General features: G+C 34.7%; 1 protein-coding gene across 2 annotated transcripts in view; it reads right to left on the reverse strand.

The window, feature by feature from the left end:
• Positions 1–13,673, reverse strand: part of ATL2 (atlastin GTPase 2) — a 74,563-nt gene that overhangs the window by 17,767 nt on the left and 43,123 nt on the right. For both annotated transcript variants that reach the window (XM_031950359.1, XM_031950360.1), the window contains exons 3-4: positions 4,881–5,015; positions 2,659–2,763 (exon numbers count right to left, since the gene is read on the reverse strand). In XM_031950359.1, coding sequence (XP_031806219.1) covers positions 2,659–2,763; positions 4,881–5,015 — 240 coding nt within the window. The remainder of the gene's footprint in view (positions 1–2,658; positions 2,764–4,880; positions 5,016–13,673) is intronic.

Below are 13,673 nucleotides of genomic sequence, written 5' to 3' on the forward strand. Positions count from 1 at the left end.
TCAAAAGCTTGAGATGTTAGATTATATTTAAAATTCCACAAACATTTATCACATGTAAGAATAATGATACTGCCTGCTTTGCAGGGTCTTTTAGGATTATGCACTTTGTAAATTTCAAGCTGCTTTATAAATGTGAGGCTATTTATGGTAGAAAGGCTTTGTACTCTTCCATCTGTTGATATGTCCTGGTAAGAGCTCCTAACTTTCAACTGGATCTCATTTCTGCTGTGCTCTTTCATTTCTGTAAGAGTTGTGGAGTTTAGTTTTGTCTGGAACAAGACTTTTTAAACTTTTTCCACTCAATGTCTTTTTTGCCTGAGAAATTTTTATATGACCCCAGGTATATAAAATGGGTATACAAATCAAACATTTGCTGGCAATAAATCATAATTTAAAAACCCACACATTCAGTATGAGAAACCATATTGGGTTGCAACCCATAGTTTGAGAAGTTGGTGTCTACCTATATGGTTTTATACCTAAATCAGGAAGACTCAAAACAGAGAAAGCTAATTAGAGATCAATCTTCCTAATGAATATGATATGAAAATTCCAAATTAAATACCATTAAAGTCAATGTAGTAATTTATCATCAAGAAAAACATTATGATCAGGGGGGTAATTTATATCAGTAATTCAAAGTAGGTTCAATATTGGGAAAACTGTCAGTGTGATTGATCATATGATTAACAAAACTAAGAAAAATCATACAATTATCTGAATAGATGTAGAAAAAATATTTGACAAGATATAGCATGCATTTCTCTTAAAAAGAGCACAGAAACAAATGGAGTTTATCTGAAAATAATAAGGGTTATTTATCTAAAGCCATCAGCAATCAGTATAAATATGCTACAAATGTCAGCTTTGGTAAAAAGAAAAAACAATTGAGGGAATTAGAAATGGTGTTAAAAAAAAAAAAATGTTGGTGTCTAGAATATAAACCACATATAATAGTAATTAAAACTGGAAAGACATGTTGGTAACAGATGCTAAAAAGGGCATCAAATGGCAAGCTAAGGAAGTTGAACTTATTGTCTATACCATTCATTTAGCAATTATCTCCAAGATTTAATGAGATGTCTTGGTAATTCAATTCTTATATTCTTAGTTAATTTTCTCTATGAGGATAAAGGACAGACCAATCAGGCAACTCACCTATAGATTCAGACAAGGGAATCATTCAATCCAGGCACCAAGATGGCCCAACAAATTCTTAATGGGACAGAGCATGATGTGTCCAACATTTGAATTTACTATACAATCTATTATTCTACTATTCACCTCTTTCTCCCCCAAACCCACCCCATCTCCATGTTAGTGGATCTCAGCTTTATCTGGAAGGAAGGACAGAGGTTAAAGGAAATCTTTTTGTGTATCATGCTCTTCCTCCTTGGCAGTCTGAGGAAACCTATGGACACCTCTTCAGAATGTTTTCAAATATATAACACATAGGATTACTACTGAAATGTAGTCATCAAAAAAAATTTTTAAAACAAGTTCAGTAATCGCAAGTTAAGAATTTCTGGTCTCATCCTATACTATGCACTTAATTTCACATTTAATCAGGAAATAGTTGATACAGTCTAATGGAAAAGAAATGGAAAGGAAACCAATAAAATTGAGGCACAGGAGGATACTTCCCAATTTGGTAGAATACTAAAGTGTCTCCTACATCAAGGACATGTATATTTCTGATACTTTTCATGCAAATTTCCACAACAAGAGTGTTACCAACCACAATAGCTGCCAAAGACACATTTTTATCTTTAGAGAATCACATTTTCTTTTCTTAAATAAATATGCTTCAAAAATTTTAAGGGGTGAAATATCTTAAGTGATCCCTTTCCCCCAGTGTCCATCTTTCAACCATTTATTGGCTTGGATTAGTACCCACTCAATAAGAAACATAAGAAAATAAATGCCAAACATCTGATGGATTTGTCTAACTGCAAAGCTAGAGGGGGAGGGAAGGGGATAAGAGAGAGAAGGGACAGATTGTCTTAAGAACTTGTGATCCAGAACAACAATTATATCAACAAAATTGGTAGTAACAAAAATTATTATGTTTTTTCTTAATAAATGAATCAGGGGTTAATAGTAAAAGATAAATGAGAAGGCAAAAATTATAGCCTGAAAAAAATTTGGATTTATCTATACTTTTCTGTACTTTTACTATTAGTTGTGATAATCACCAAGCCCTGGCTTTACCAAAAAGAATGAAAAGTTTCCCAGTACTAAATGTCTTATTCCTGATTAGTCCAACATATGTAAAAATACACTGTACCCCGTATAATTCTGGCAAGTTTATAGTGGACTGGATTAAGAATACCATGCCACCTCTATTTTCCTTTTATTAAAACAGGTACTATGGGGAAAGAGTAAGAATTTAAGATGAATGAAATTTAAGATGAATTTAAGATGAATACTGCCTCTTCTGAAAAAGTAATTAAAAGTATCATATGACTTTAGAACAGAAAATATGAGAGAAGAAGACAGAGACACAGACACAGACACAGAGAGAGAGAGAGAGAGAGAGAGAAAGGCAATGTGGCCTTAAGATCTCTCTCAGTTTTTAAAGAAAAATGCATGTAGAAAATAATTAAAATGTGTTAGGATTGTCTAGTTTGCACATCCTTCATAATTTCCATGTCCTACCTGAACAGAACTTGTCATAGTGCTCAAAGCAAATACAGTTGCACAGTCTTTAATAGTTGATTGGCTATCAAAAGCACCCTGGGTGTCCATTAGCAGTACAGCAACCTAGAAATTACCAAAAAACAAAATAAAAAAGCAGCATATTAAACAAATGTATTGACCAGCAGCAACAGACTCATTAAGATTCACAATACTATATGTAGTATATAGTACTATATTATTGCATAACAGTTAACAGCTTCTCACGGGCACTGTGAGATTTTTGGGCTACCTGCCATAACTCAGAATACCCAGCAGTCAGTGTGACCATTTCCAATGTATGCCTTAGCCAATAATTCTGCTCCTTGTCCCTGGCAAACAGAAATAACAGTATCGACTCAGGTTACCAGGGAAAAGGAGAAACCTGCAGGGCTCTCTGCACATTTCACAACTGACAAAACAGAAAGCCTTCCTTGCCTAGCACAAGTAGTCCCAACTCGCCCTTTCCCTTCTGACTGCCAAGAAGTTTTCCTTTATCTTTACTATAAGGGTTTGATAGGTGATCTTCAGGAGATAACAGAATCAGAGGCTAAGAAAAAGGGACAGAAAAATGAAAAAGGAACCTGAAAACATTCTTGTCATGAGATAAAATGCCCTCTAGTTACAATCTTTTTTTTTTTTAAAGACAAGAGAGATTACAAAGGAAGAGATGGTCTAGACTAGTTGGTATCACACACCTGAACTTTACAATTCAGACAAGGTGTTCAGAGAAGATATTAAAAATTAGATGTCTTGTTGGTGGAGTTGTGAACGAATCCAACCATTTTGGAGAGTAGTTTGGAACTATGCTCAAAAAGTTATCAAACTGTGCATACCCTTTGATCCAGCAGTGTTACTACTGGGATTATATCCCAAAGAGATTATAAAGGGAAAGGGACCCTGTATGTGCACGAATGTTTGTGGCAGCCCTTTTGTAGTGGCTAGAAACTGAAACTGAATGGATGTCCACCAGTTGAGAATGGCTGAATAAATTGTTATAGAAAATTATGGAATATTACTGTTCTGTAAGAAATGACCAACAGGATGATTTCAGAAAGGCCTGAAGAGACTTACAATTAACTGATGCTGGAGGAAATGAGCAGGACCAGGAGATCTATTATATACTTCAACAAAATACTAGATGATGACCAGTTCTGATGGATCAGGCCATCCTCAGCAACAAGATCAACCAAATCATTTCTAATGGAGCAGTAATGAACTGAACTAGCTATACCCAGAAAAAGAACTCTGGAGATGACTAAAACCATTACATTGAATTCTAATCCCATATTTATGCACACTGCATTTTTGATTTCCTTCAAAGCTAATTGTACAATAATTCAGAGTCTGATTCTTTTGTACAGCAAAATAATGTTTTGGTCATGTATACTTATTATGTATCTGTATATTTTAATATATTTAACATCTACTGGTCATCCTGCCATTTAGGAGGGGTGGGGGTAAGAGGTGAAAAATTGGAACAAGAGGTTTGGCAATTGTTAATGCTGTAAAGTTACCCATGTATATATCCTGTAAATAAAAGGCTATTAAATTAAAATAAATAAATAAAAAAAAATAAAATAAATAAATAAATAAAAAAAATTAGATGTCTTCAACAATACTATATGATGATCAATTCTGATGGACATGACCCTCTTCAACAATGAGATGAACCAAATCAGTTCCAATAGAGCTGTAATGAATTGAACCAGCTACACCCAGGAAAGAACTCTGGAAAATGAGTATGAACCAAATACATAGAATTCCCAATCCCTCTATTTTGTCCACCTGCAGTTTTGATTTCCTTCACAGGCTAATTGTACACTATTTCAAAGTAAAGTCCGATTCTTTTTGTACAGAAAAATAAATGTATGGACATGTATACATATATTGTATTTAACATATACTTTTAACATATATAACATGTATTGGTCAACCTGCCATCTGGGAAGGGAGTAGGGGGAAGAAGGGGAAAAACAAAAGGTTTTGCAATTGTCAATGCTGAAAAATTACCCATGCATATATCTTGTTAAAAAAAAAAAAAAGCTATAATAAGAAATAAAATAGATGTCATGAAGAAAACTTCATTTATAATTTAATCTCAACTAAAATATGAGTTTTGAGAACACTTAGGGATAGGAAGGGGAGAAGGGGAGAGTAGGAAGAGAGAAAAAAGAAAGGGAAAATTTGTCATAAAAATTTACCTTGGTTCCATCTGGTCTATCAATTACAAACACTTCATTCCAGACCTGTATGCCTGTTGTTTCTCTCTCACATCCGCCTCTCCACGTAAAGCCAGTCAATGGTTCATTGTTTCCACCAATCCAACTAGAGGAATTCTGTTAAAGTCAAACATAAATTTATATTGAAACAAAGCATTCCAAACACTGGTTTTCAGGAAAACTATTCTAGAATAGCTTCACAGAACCTTAATTGTTGAGCTACACAGTGCTATAAATCAAACAATATAGAAGTAATGCTTCCCAGATCCTCAGCCAAAATAGAACCAAAAAAAAAAAAGAAAACGAAAACAAAATCCACCCTCTAATAACTTTTCTTCCTGTCTCCTTTGATGAGCAAGTTCATGCACTGAGACAATCATACAAAACTGTCTTAGGCAGCCCTTCAAGTACTCATCCAAAACTTATTAATTCTCACATTAGAAAAAAGTTCTAATATATTATCTGGTCTCCTAGCCCACAGAGGTCTTAAAGAAAAAGAAAGCGGGGGAAGGTTGCTAGAGAGAAGCATACACAGCAATAAGTGATAGAAAAGCAAATTTCAGAAAAACTAAGAAAAGCAAATTCAAAGCACAGAAGTCTGGGACTATACACTGTAAGTCAGCAATCCTACGTACCTCAATTACACAGTCATCATTTACATAGTCATCAGTATCCTTTTACAGAGTTAATTTCAACTGATGTTTATAATGAAAAAATGAATGACCAAGGGTCAATTCTTTTTAATACCCTCCTTACAAAAAAAAATTCATAAACATTTTTAAAAGGATCGACATAGTGCTTCCAACTGTCATTTCATTGAATGAGCATCAGTTCTCTGGACACTTCACTTCCTCTGACCTCCCTAGACATGCTAGCATTAAGGACATGGACAGCTTTGTAGTCTTTGTGTCTGCCAGACAATTTCAAAAATTATTCATGGAATAAACACCGAAACAAGAGTAAGGATTTTAAAAACCAAACCAACAGATGGAGAGATTGAATGAAAAAAACACTGGCTTTTAGTCAGAGGAAATGGGCTCTAATGCCAGCTCTGACATACTATATGATCTTGGTAGGATGATTCATTTTTCATCTTTTTTATCTTCATCTGCCAAATTGGGGAGGGAGGTGGTAGTGGTGTGTGCACTGACTAGTTGGCTTCTTCTAGCTCTCAATCTATGAATATGATATACCCATTTACTATAGAACATGTAATCCAAAAAATCATATTCTTGATTAATAAGGTATCATAAATGTAAGTATTCTTTCTTTAAAAGGGTAGGGGGATAGGAAGAAACTCATTTTTGTTGTTCTGAGATACAATCAACTTAACTGCAAACACCAGATTTAAAAATGAACAGAAAGTAATAGTCAAGAGGTGGAAGAGATCCTTAAACAAAATTGGATCCAACTCCTTCATTTTATAGATAAGGAAGCAAGACCTAGAGCAACCATATAACTTGCCCAGTAATAGAGTAAGGAAAAATGAATTCATAGATTAAGAGATTTTCATTTTCTGCACCAATTGAACTTTCCAAACGAATTCCAATATGAAATAATGTAAAGAACTCATCTCTGATATTCAATGCGAGTCCCTGGTAGAAATCCTCAAAAACAGTCAAATGAAAACCAAACTGAATAGTCGAAAAAAATTATTAAAAGCATAGCTCCAAAAATAACTCTGCTTCCCTCCTCTAACATGTATAATTATCCCATACAACCTGAATTCTATTTAAAGTGTTTTTAACTTTACCATTATAATCTTAGAAATTGCAAAATTGTCTGATAATTTTTAAAATTCAGCTATATCATCTCAAATCCAATCTCCAATCCAAAAATATAGAATGTGTATCTGTGTGTGTGTGTGTTTGTGTGTGTTTGTGTATGTGTGTACTTACAAAACAAAGGCCCAAAAGATCAGCATAAAACCAAAGATACTTACATCAAATGGAAAATATTTTTGATCTTCAAGAAAAAATAAAATATCCTGGCCACCTCAATAACAAATCAAAACAAAACAAATGAATTCACTTCAGTATCAAGAACTGGCTAGAACCATCAACACAGGCCTAAAGCTAAGAGGACATTCCTGATGAGCAACACTCATTTTTGTGAGTAGCCTTGGTGCTACTCCATCAACAGCTGACAGGTAGACAGAAAAAAGTCAATGCCAAAACATTGTGGAAATAACTATCAATGTGGCTGTTCCTATACTTCTGGTCAGTTTTGAAAAATCAAGAACTACAATTGATTCATCATGGTTCCTCTTTTAAGTCCTCCCTCAATTCCTGTATAGTTCCCACTCAAAAGACTGCTGCTATTGAGTCCCATCTGACTTTTGGGGATTCCTTGGACCATACTGTCCATGGCATTTTCTTGACATTTCTTGCCATTTCCTTCTCTGATGGATTAAGATAAAACTTTCTGATATCAGGCCGACCCTTTAAAATTCCTTAAATATTCAATTATTGAAGGTCACCTCCCTCCCATAAAGAAGGTTTTGTTTATGTAGATTATACCTATTAATAATTACTATCCTAGACACTTAAATGACCTACTTATGTCAGCACCTTCAAGAGCACCCCAGAACATACTTTGAGAAGCACTAGATGGAGGCAGAGGCCAGAGGCTGGGTTACTGGACCAGGATCACACAGCTAATAAATGTCTGAGATTAGATTTTCCAAGCCCAGTGCTCTACTCACTCACTGATTTAGCTAGATGCCTCCTAGAGATTAAGCAGAGTTTAAGTGACTTCCCCTCACCCTCATCCCTAGGACATACAGCTACTATTTGAAGCTGGATTTGAATTTGGGTCTTCTTGACTCCAAGCCCAGCACTTCACCCAGCTGCCTCACAGAACTCAAAAGCTACAGTCACAATAATGCTATTGCAGCAGTGGCAGATATAAAATTAAATTAATATAATTCAAAGCCTTTTTTTAATCCGTTTCTTATATGAGTGTGCTATCAGAAGATTGGACTGGGGAGGAACTGGTGGTCTTTCTAATATTTTATTTCCAGTGCCAAAGTGCAAACAAAAGCCCCCCCCCCCATCTATACTGATAATCATAGCAAACTGGGTGAGGCTTTCCAAATAGCAAATATGTCTTTTTAGAGATGTCTTTTAGGCTTAAATTGTTCAAGGATGCTTTCTTCCCTTCTAAAGTGGTTTGTCACAAATATAGTTAACATTTCTTCTTAATCAGAGAAAAAAAATAATCAAACAGTACAACCTATATAAGAGATAAAAAGAATCAATTTCACTTCAATTAACCATTACCAAAGCCATTTACAAGAATTTAAATTGCTGTAATAGAAGTTTAAATGGTAAAGAATTTTCTAATGTACCACTTCATTTAATTCAAAAGTAATAAATTGGGGGAGAAAGGGGGAAGAAAGGGGGCCAAGGCAATTGGGGTCAAGTGACTTGTCACACAGCTAGGAAGTGTTAAGTTTCTGAGGCCAAAGTTGAATCCAGGTTCTCCCAACTATTCACTGGCACCATTTAACTGCACTTAGTTAAAAGTAATATCATTCAAATATTTGATTCTGCCAATTGATATTTTACAAGAAACATTATATCTATCCTAAATGAGAATTTGTTCCTAGGCTCCCTCATAGATTAGTGTCATTTAGTGTGGAATCCCACATATCACACTGAACCAGGCATGTAAAATTTGAGCAATATAATAATCTCAACTTTTAACTCACCATTTCAATTTAAAAGATATAGAAAAATAATCCACTTTCATGGAAGAAGTCCCTAGCACAAATCCATACCCCAATCACTGAACCTGTGAATACACTCTATACTATTTCTTCTCTATCAAAATTACCTTTGATTTAAGTCAAAAGAAAAGGGGTGGGGGAAAGTAGGGAGAACAGAACGAGGGGCTTGAAGAATAAGCCAAGTCAGTGATTTCTTTAGGAAAGAGAACGCCTCTTAACAAAACAGATCAAGTAATCTGTAATTTACAGTCTTTCAATTGCCCAAGCACTAAAAGTGGTTAAAGTGACATTCCCAGGTTCACAGTGGATAATCTCGCATACAGATACATGGGTATTTATATATACATTCATACACACACACACACACACACACACACACACACACACGCACATACCTGGTTATATCATCCACATACATAATATGTTCTGTATATTACCCAGTGTGCCTCCCCAGTAGTACAGTAGGGATAAGGTGTGCCTCAGAAGACCTGGGTTCAAATCCAGTCTACATACAAAAACATGCACAATTTGGGATGGAGGTACAGAGTTGAGGGTACTGCCTAGGGAGCTGAGAGTCTAAGTCTTAGAGCACTACTTTAGGGGCACCAGGAGATCAATGCCATACATGCCAGAAGCAGGCCTTGAAACTTAAGTCTTCCTAAGATAGGTCTCCCTATTCATCATACCACACTTTATTTTGTGATCAAAACCTTGCTGTGTCACTTTTTAAATAAACTTCAATCCCTTACAGAAAAAGTAAAAAAAGTAAAAAAAGATTTCACTATTAAGATGTTGGCCCCATTCTGGTACAATTTCCTGTGACTAAAAGGCCAGTCTGCAAAGGCGTTGCTTTACAGCGCTCTTACCTCCACACTCTAGACATAGCAAACAGAGCTCTTTGGGACACAGCAGGCAGGCCGGCCCAAGGCCAATGTAATCTTGGGAATGGAGATCCCCCATGGAAGGAGCAGTCTCTGAGTCTTACCAACCTAGACAGCAAAAACAGCTGTAATCTAACCCACCAAAAGTACCCTGAACGCTTGTCCACCAAGAACAAGGGATGCATAGGAAGAGCTATTAAAATGCTACGTCAATGCTACATATTATTACTGTTGTTGTAAGGAACTGAAGAGTTGTAAGGAACACTGCTAAATCAAGAGAGAACAAAGTATTTCAGTGAAATATTTATGCCCATTTTACTAAAACTCATCCCTGAAAATACATGTTTTTTTAACATTTTTACATAACTTTTTTTTAACATAACTTTTTAACTTTAAATAATTTAAAAGGGTTGTATATATTTTCAAAACTGGACAAAACAGGACTTCTACCTGAATTCTATCAAAAATACTGGCTTACACCTTAGGTTAATGCACATAAGAAAATTTTGTTCGATTTTAACCTATACATTGTGTTTGAGAAAAATTTAAAGTCACATCTTGTTCTTTAAATTCTTGTTTCCTTTTCAAGAAAGTTCTACGGGGGGGAAAAAAAAAAGAAAACAAATCTGTAAGTAATTACTGATCTTTCCAAAAAAATAAATTTTTAATGGGGGAGAGGAATGATGGGTGGCAAAGAGGGTGGTCTCTAAAAAGTTTTACCTGTAATCCTTTCCCCTTCATATTCTTTTGAGAAACTATTCAAATGCCAGTAAAACTATCATAACCATATTCTTTTCTGCACATATTTGAAACTATGCTTTAGAATTTCATCTTCTTAAGAGCCATTGTGGCTTCCTCCCACAGCCCATTTACATAAGACATCAAGAGTAGAGTCCAAATGTGGTGTTTCTTCTTATGACATGAATAGCTGCTCAACACAACAAAGTTGTTTTTTTGTTTTGCTTTGTTTTACTTCTAGTTGTACTGTTAACAATATCTAGCCTATCTACTGGTTTGTTTTTTTCATCACTCCAAATAAAGCCTGTAAACAGTTACTCCATTTAATTGCTTTCAATAGCTAGGAAGGGGAGAAGGGGAGAGTAGGAAGGGGAGAAGGGGAGAGTAGGAAGAGAGAAAAAAGAAAGGGAACTATTAACTATTATTAACTAATAACTAATAACTTGTTCCTTCCAATCACTTACAGTGAAACTATCAATATGAATATAATTGTTTTCAGTAGTATATCAACAGGCTGGGGAAACAAGATTATACATTAAGTACAAAGAAATAAGTTAACATTGGTAGACAGTCTAGATACTGTGTCATCATCAGCTCTTCTGGACCATTTCCTTCAACTTCTACTCTATCACTTACTGTAAAGGTGAGGGCCACTCAGAATTGTGCTATTTTATATTAGACAAACAGGCCAGTACATATATCTATATTATTAGCTGTATTAGTGAGAAACTTTTTTGCTGCTACTGAAAATATTCTTCTAACTTACAATAACAATTTGAAAAGCATTTCTATGTATGGCATGATGCTTTTGAAATGAGATCTCTACCAGTACACAAGATCTCTCTCCACAGCTAAGTCACTTAAACTTGCCAAGACTACTTTTCTTCACCTTTAAACAGGGATAATAACTGCACCTACTCATACTATTGGTATGAGGATCAAACTAAATAAATAAGAAGCTATTATTTATATGTTATCATAATCATCATATGGAAGTCTATTATTAGCAATAACTACATATTTTTCACAGGGAAAGTAGTCTCTTATCAATATAGGAGCGAAGTGCAAATAAAAATAACTGAGATTTCAGATTGACAAAGATAGCAAAAAGAAAATGATAAATATGCAGGGATTGTGGAAAAATATATTAACATACTGTTCACTAATCCAGTAATTCTGTAAAACAATTTGGAACTATATAGAAACTTTTTACTTGGGAGATCACATTTACTGGGCATATATTCCCAATAGAGTCAAAACCTAAAGAAAAGTCTCCTGGATATTAAAAATGTTAATGGTCACAAATCTGTCCACAGAGTGGGTCCCCATCACAAGAGGAATGATTATGAGTGCAAATGATAAATATACCATAAGGAATGACGGACAGAAAGGATTTCAGAGCAACATCATAAACTAAACTTGAGCAAACCTGATGCAGAGAGTACACCAAAGCAAACACTTGACCCACTGACCACAACAATGAAAAGGAAAACAGAATGTTAATCAGTGTCACTGATCAGCCTTCAGTTGAACATGTTGGCAGTGAAATACACAGGATCCAAATGTGCTTAAGGAGGAACACAGCTCCTAGGTCAGTTTGCTTTTGCTCAATTTTATTTGTTAAAAGGGAAGAGTCAATGGAGAGGGGGAGGGGGAGTGACATAACAAAGAAACAACAAAACTTTATTAATAAATCTCTGGAAGCTTTACAATTATTCAAATTTTAACTGACAAAAGATCACCGCAATTCTTTCCCATCTTATTATACCTTAAATACATTTTAAAACATACTACAGCAGTGTGCAATGGATAGAGCACTGAGCCTGGGATTAGGAAGACCAGAATTCAAAACCAGTCTCAGACACTTCCTTACCTGCAAAATGAGAGTTATAAGAGCTCATCTCCCAACGCTGTTGTTAGAATAAAGTGCTTTACAAACCTCAAGTTAATTATATCATGTTTGGGTAATATTATTACTGAAATGTTTACCTTTGCATTTTATCTTTTTAACACCCTTAAGTATTCTGTATGCTTAAATGTTAGGCAATTTACTTCAATTGAGTACAGAAGTTAACAATTCAAAATTATTTTACCTCTTTCATATTCCCTAAACTGTCATACTAATTAGCAACATTTTCTTGACTAAAATTCTACCATGGACATTTACTTTTTAACTGTCACCTACCTAAAACAGATACACAGATACACACACGTGTTGGACACACTATATATCATGAAACTAGTTCAATATAATCGCTTTAATTCCATTTCTGATTAATAAGCAAAGCTGCTGATTTGCGTGAAAAATCCCAAATAGTAATGATCAAATATAATAATGAAGAAATTAGATAAAAGAGCAAAAAAAGCAATGTGGAGGAATGAGGAAAGCTATTTTCAATCTTAGTATTCTTTAAGGTACTTAAATAGCTACCTTTTGGGGGAAAAGAAAAAAGAAATGTTTTGCACTTTCTTATTAAGAAAAAACAGTTCTTTACAATAAGGATTACTTTTCAATATAAATCGCAACTCTATCCCATGATTTTATTCAGAGGAAAGGAGAAGGAAACAAGCATTTATTTAACCTTACTTATAGCTAATATTTATTAATACTGTCTTCTATATGTCAGGCCTTATTTTCAGTGTATTACAAATATGATCTTATTTGATCCTCACAACAACCCTACAAGGCAGGTGCTTGTTATCCTTTTTTAACAGATAATGAACTAAGACAGAAGTTAGGTGATTTGCCCGGCCACAAAACTAGTAAATTTCCTTAGGCCACCTTTGACCTCACAGATCTTCCTGATCCCTGGCCCAGTGCTCTATCCACTGAGCCACCTCAGTATTACATACTCAGTAAGCCAGCATATTGTCAGTACAGTACAATTACCTCAAATGACTTTAACATTGTTGGAAAATACATTCTAACTTCTAATAATCTTCAAAATAGTACCAGATTTGATTACTGAACTTTTTCTACACAAGTGACAGATTCTACAATTATTCACATAAGTATGGCAGGGGATGATGTGGGGGAATCCTTTTAATCTGAGTAAATGCATGGCCACACATGGCACAATAACCATAAGACTAGTTAAGTACACTACTGCTAGTAGATCTAGTCCAACTTTTCTGGAAAACTATGAGTCAGGCAAGAAATATGAAAATTTTCAGATTTCTCCCTAGTAATTCCACTACTAAGTACAATACCCCAAGAAGATTAATGACAGAAAGAAAAGATCAATATATAAAAATATTTACACCCACACTATTTGTAACAAATTTCAGATTTACTTACTTTCCTCAACCTACAGAAATATTTAGTTTAGCTATATAAAAGTAGCATATTGCTTCAACAATCTGCCTTTAATATAATGATTAAGCTCAAAATTTAGAATCATATTCAATTCAGTGGTCCCCAATTCA

The sequence above is a fragment of the Sarcophilus harrisii genome, chromosome 2 (genome assembly GCF_902635505.1).
Source record: "Sarcophilus harrisii chromosome 2, mSarHar1.11, whole genome shotgun sequence".
Taxonomy (NCBI): Eukaryota; Metazoa; Chordata; class Mammalia; order Dasyuromorphia; family Dasyuridae; genus Sarcophilus; species Sarcophilus harrisii.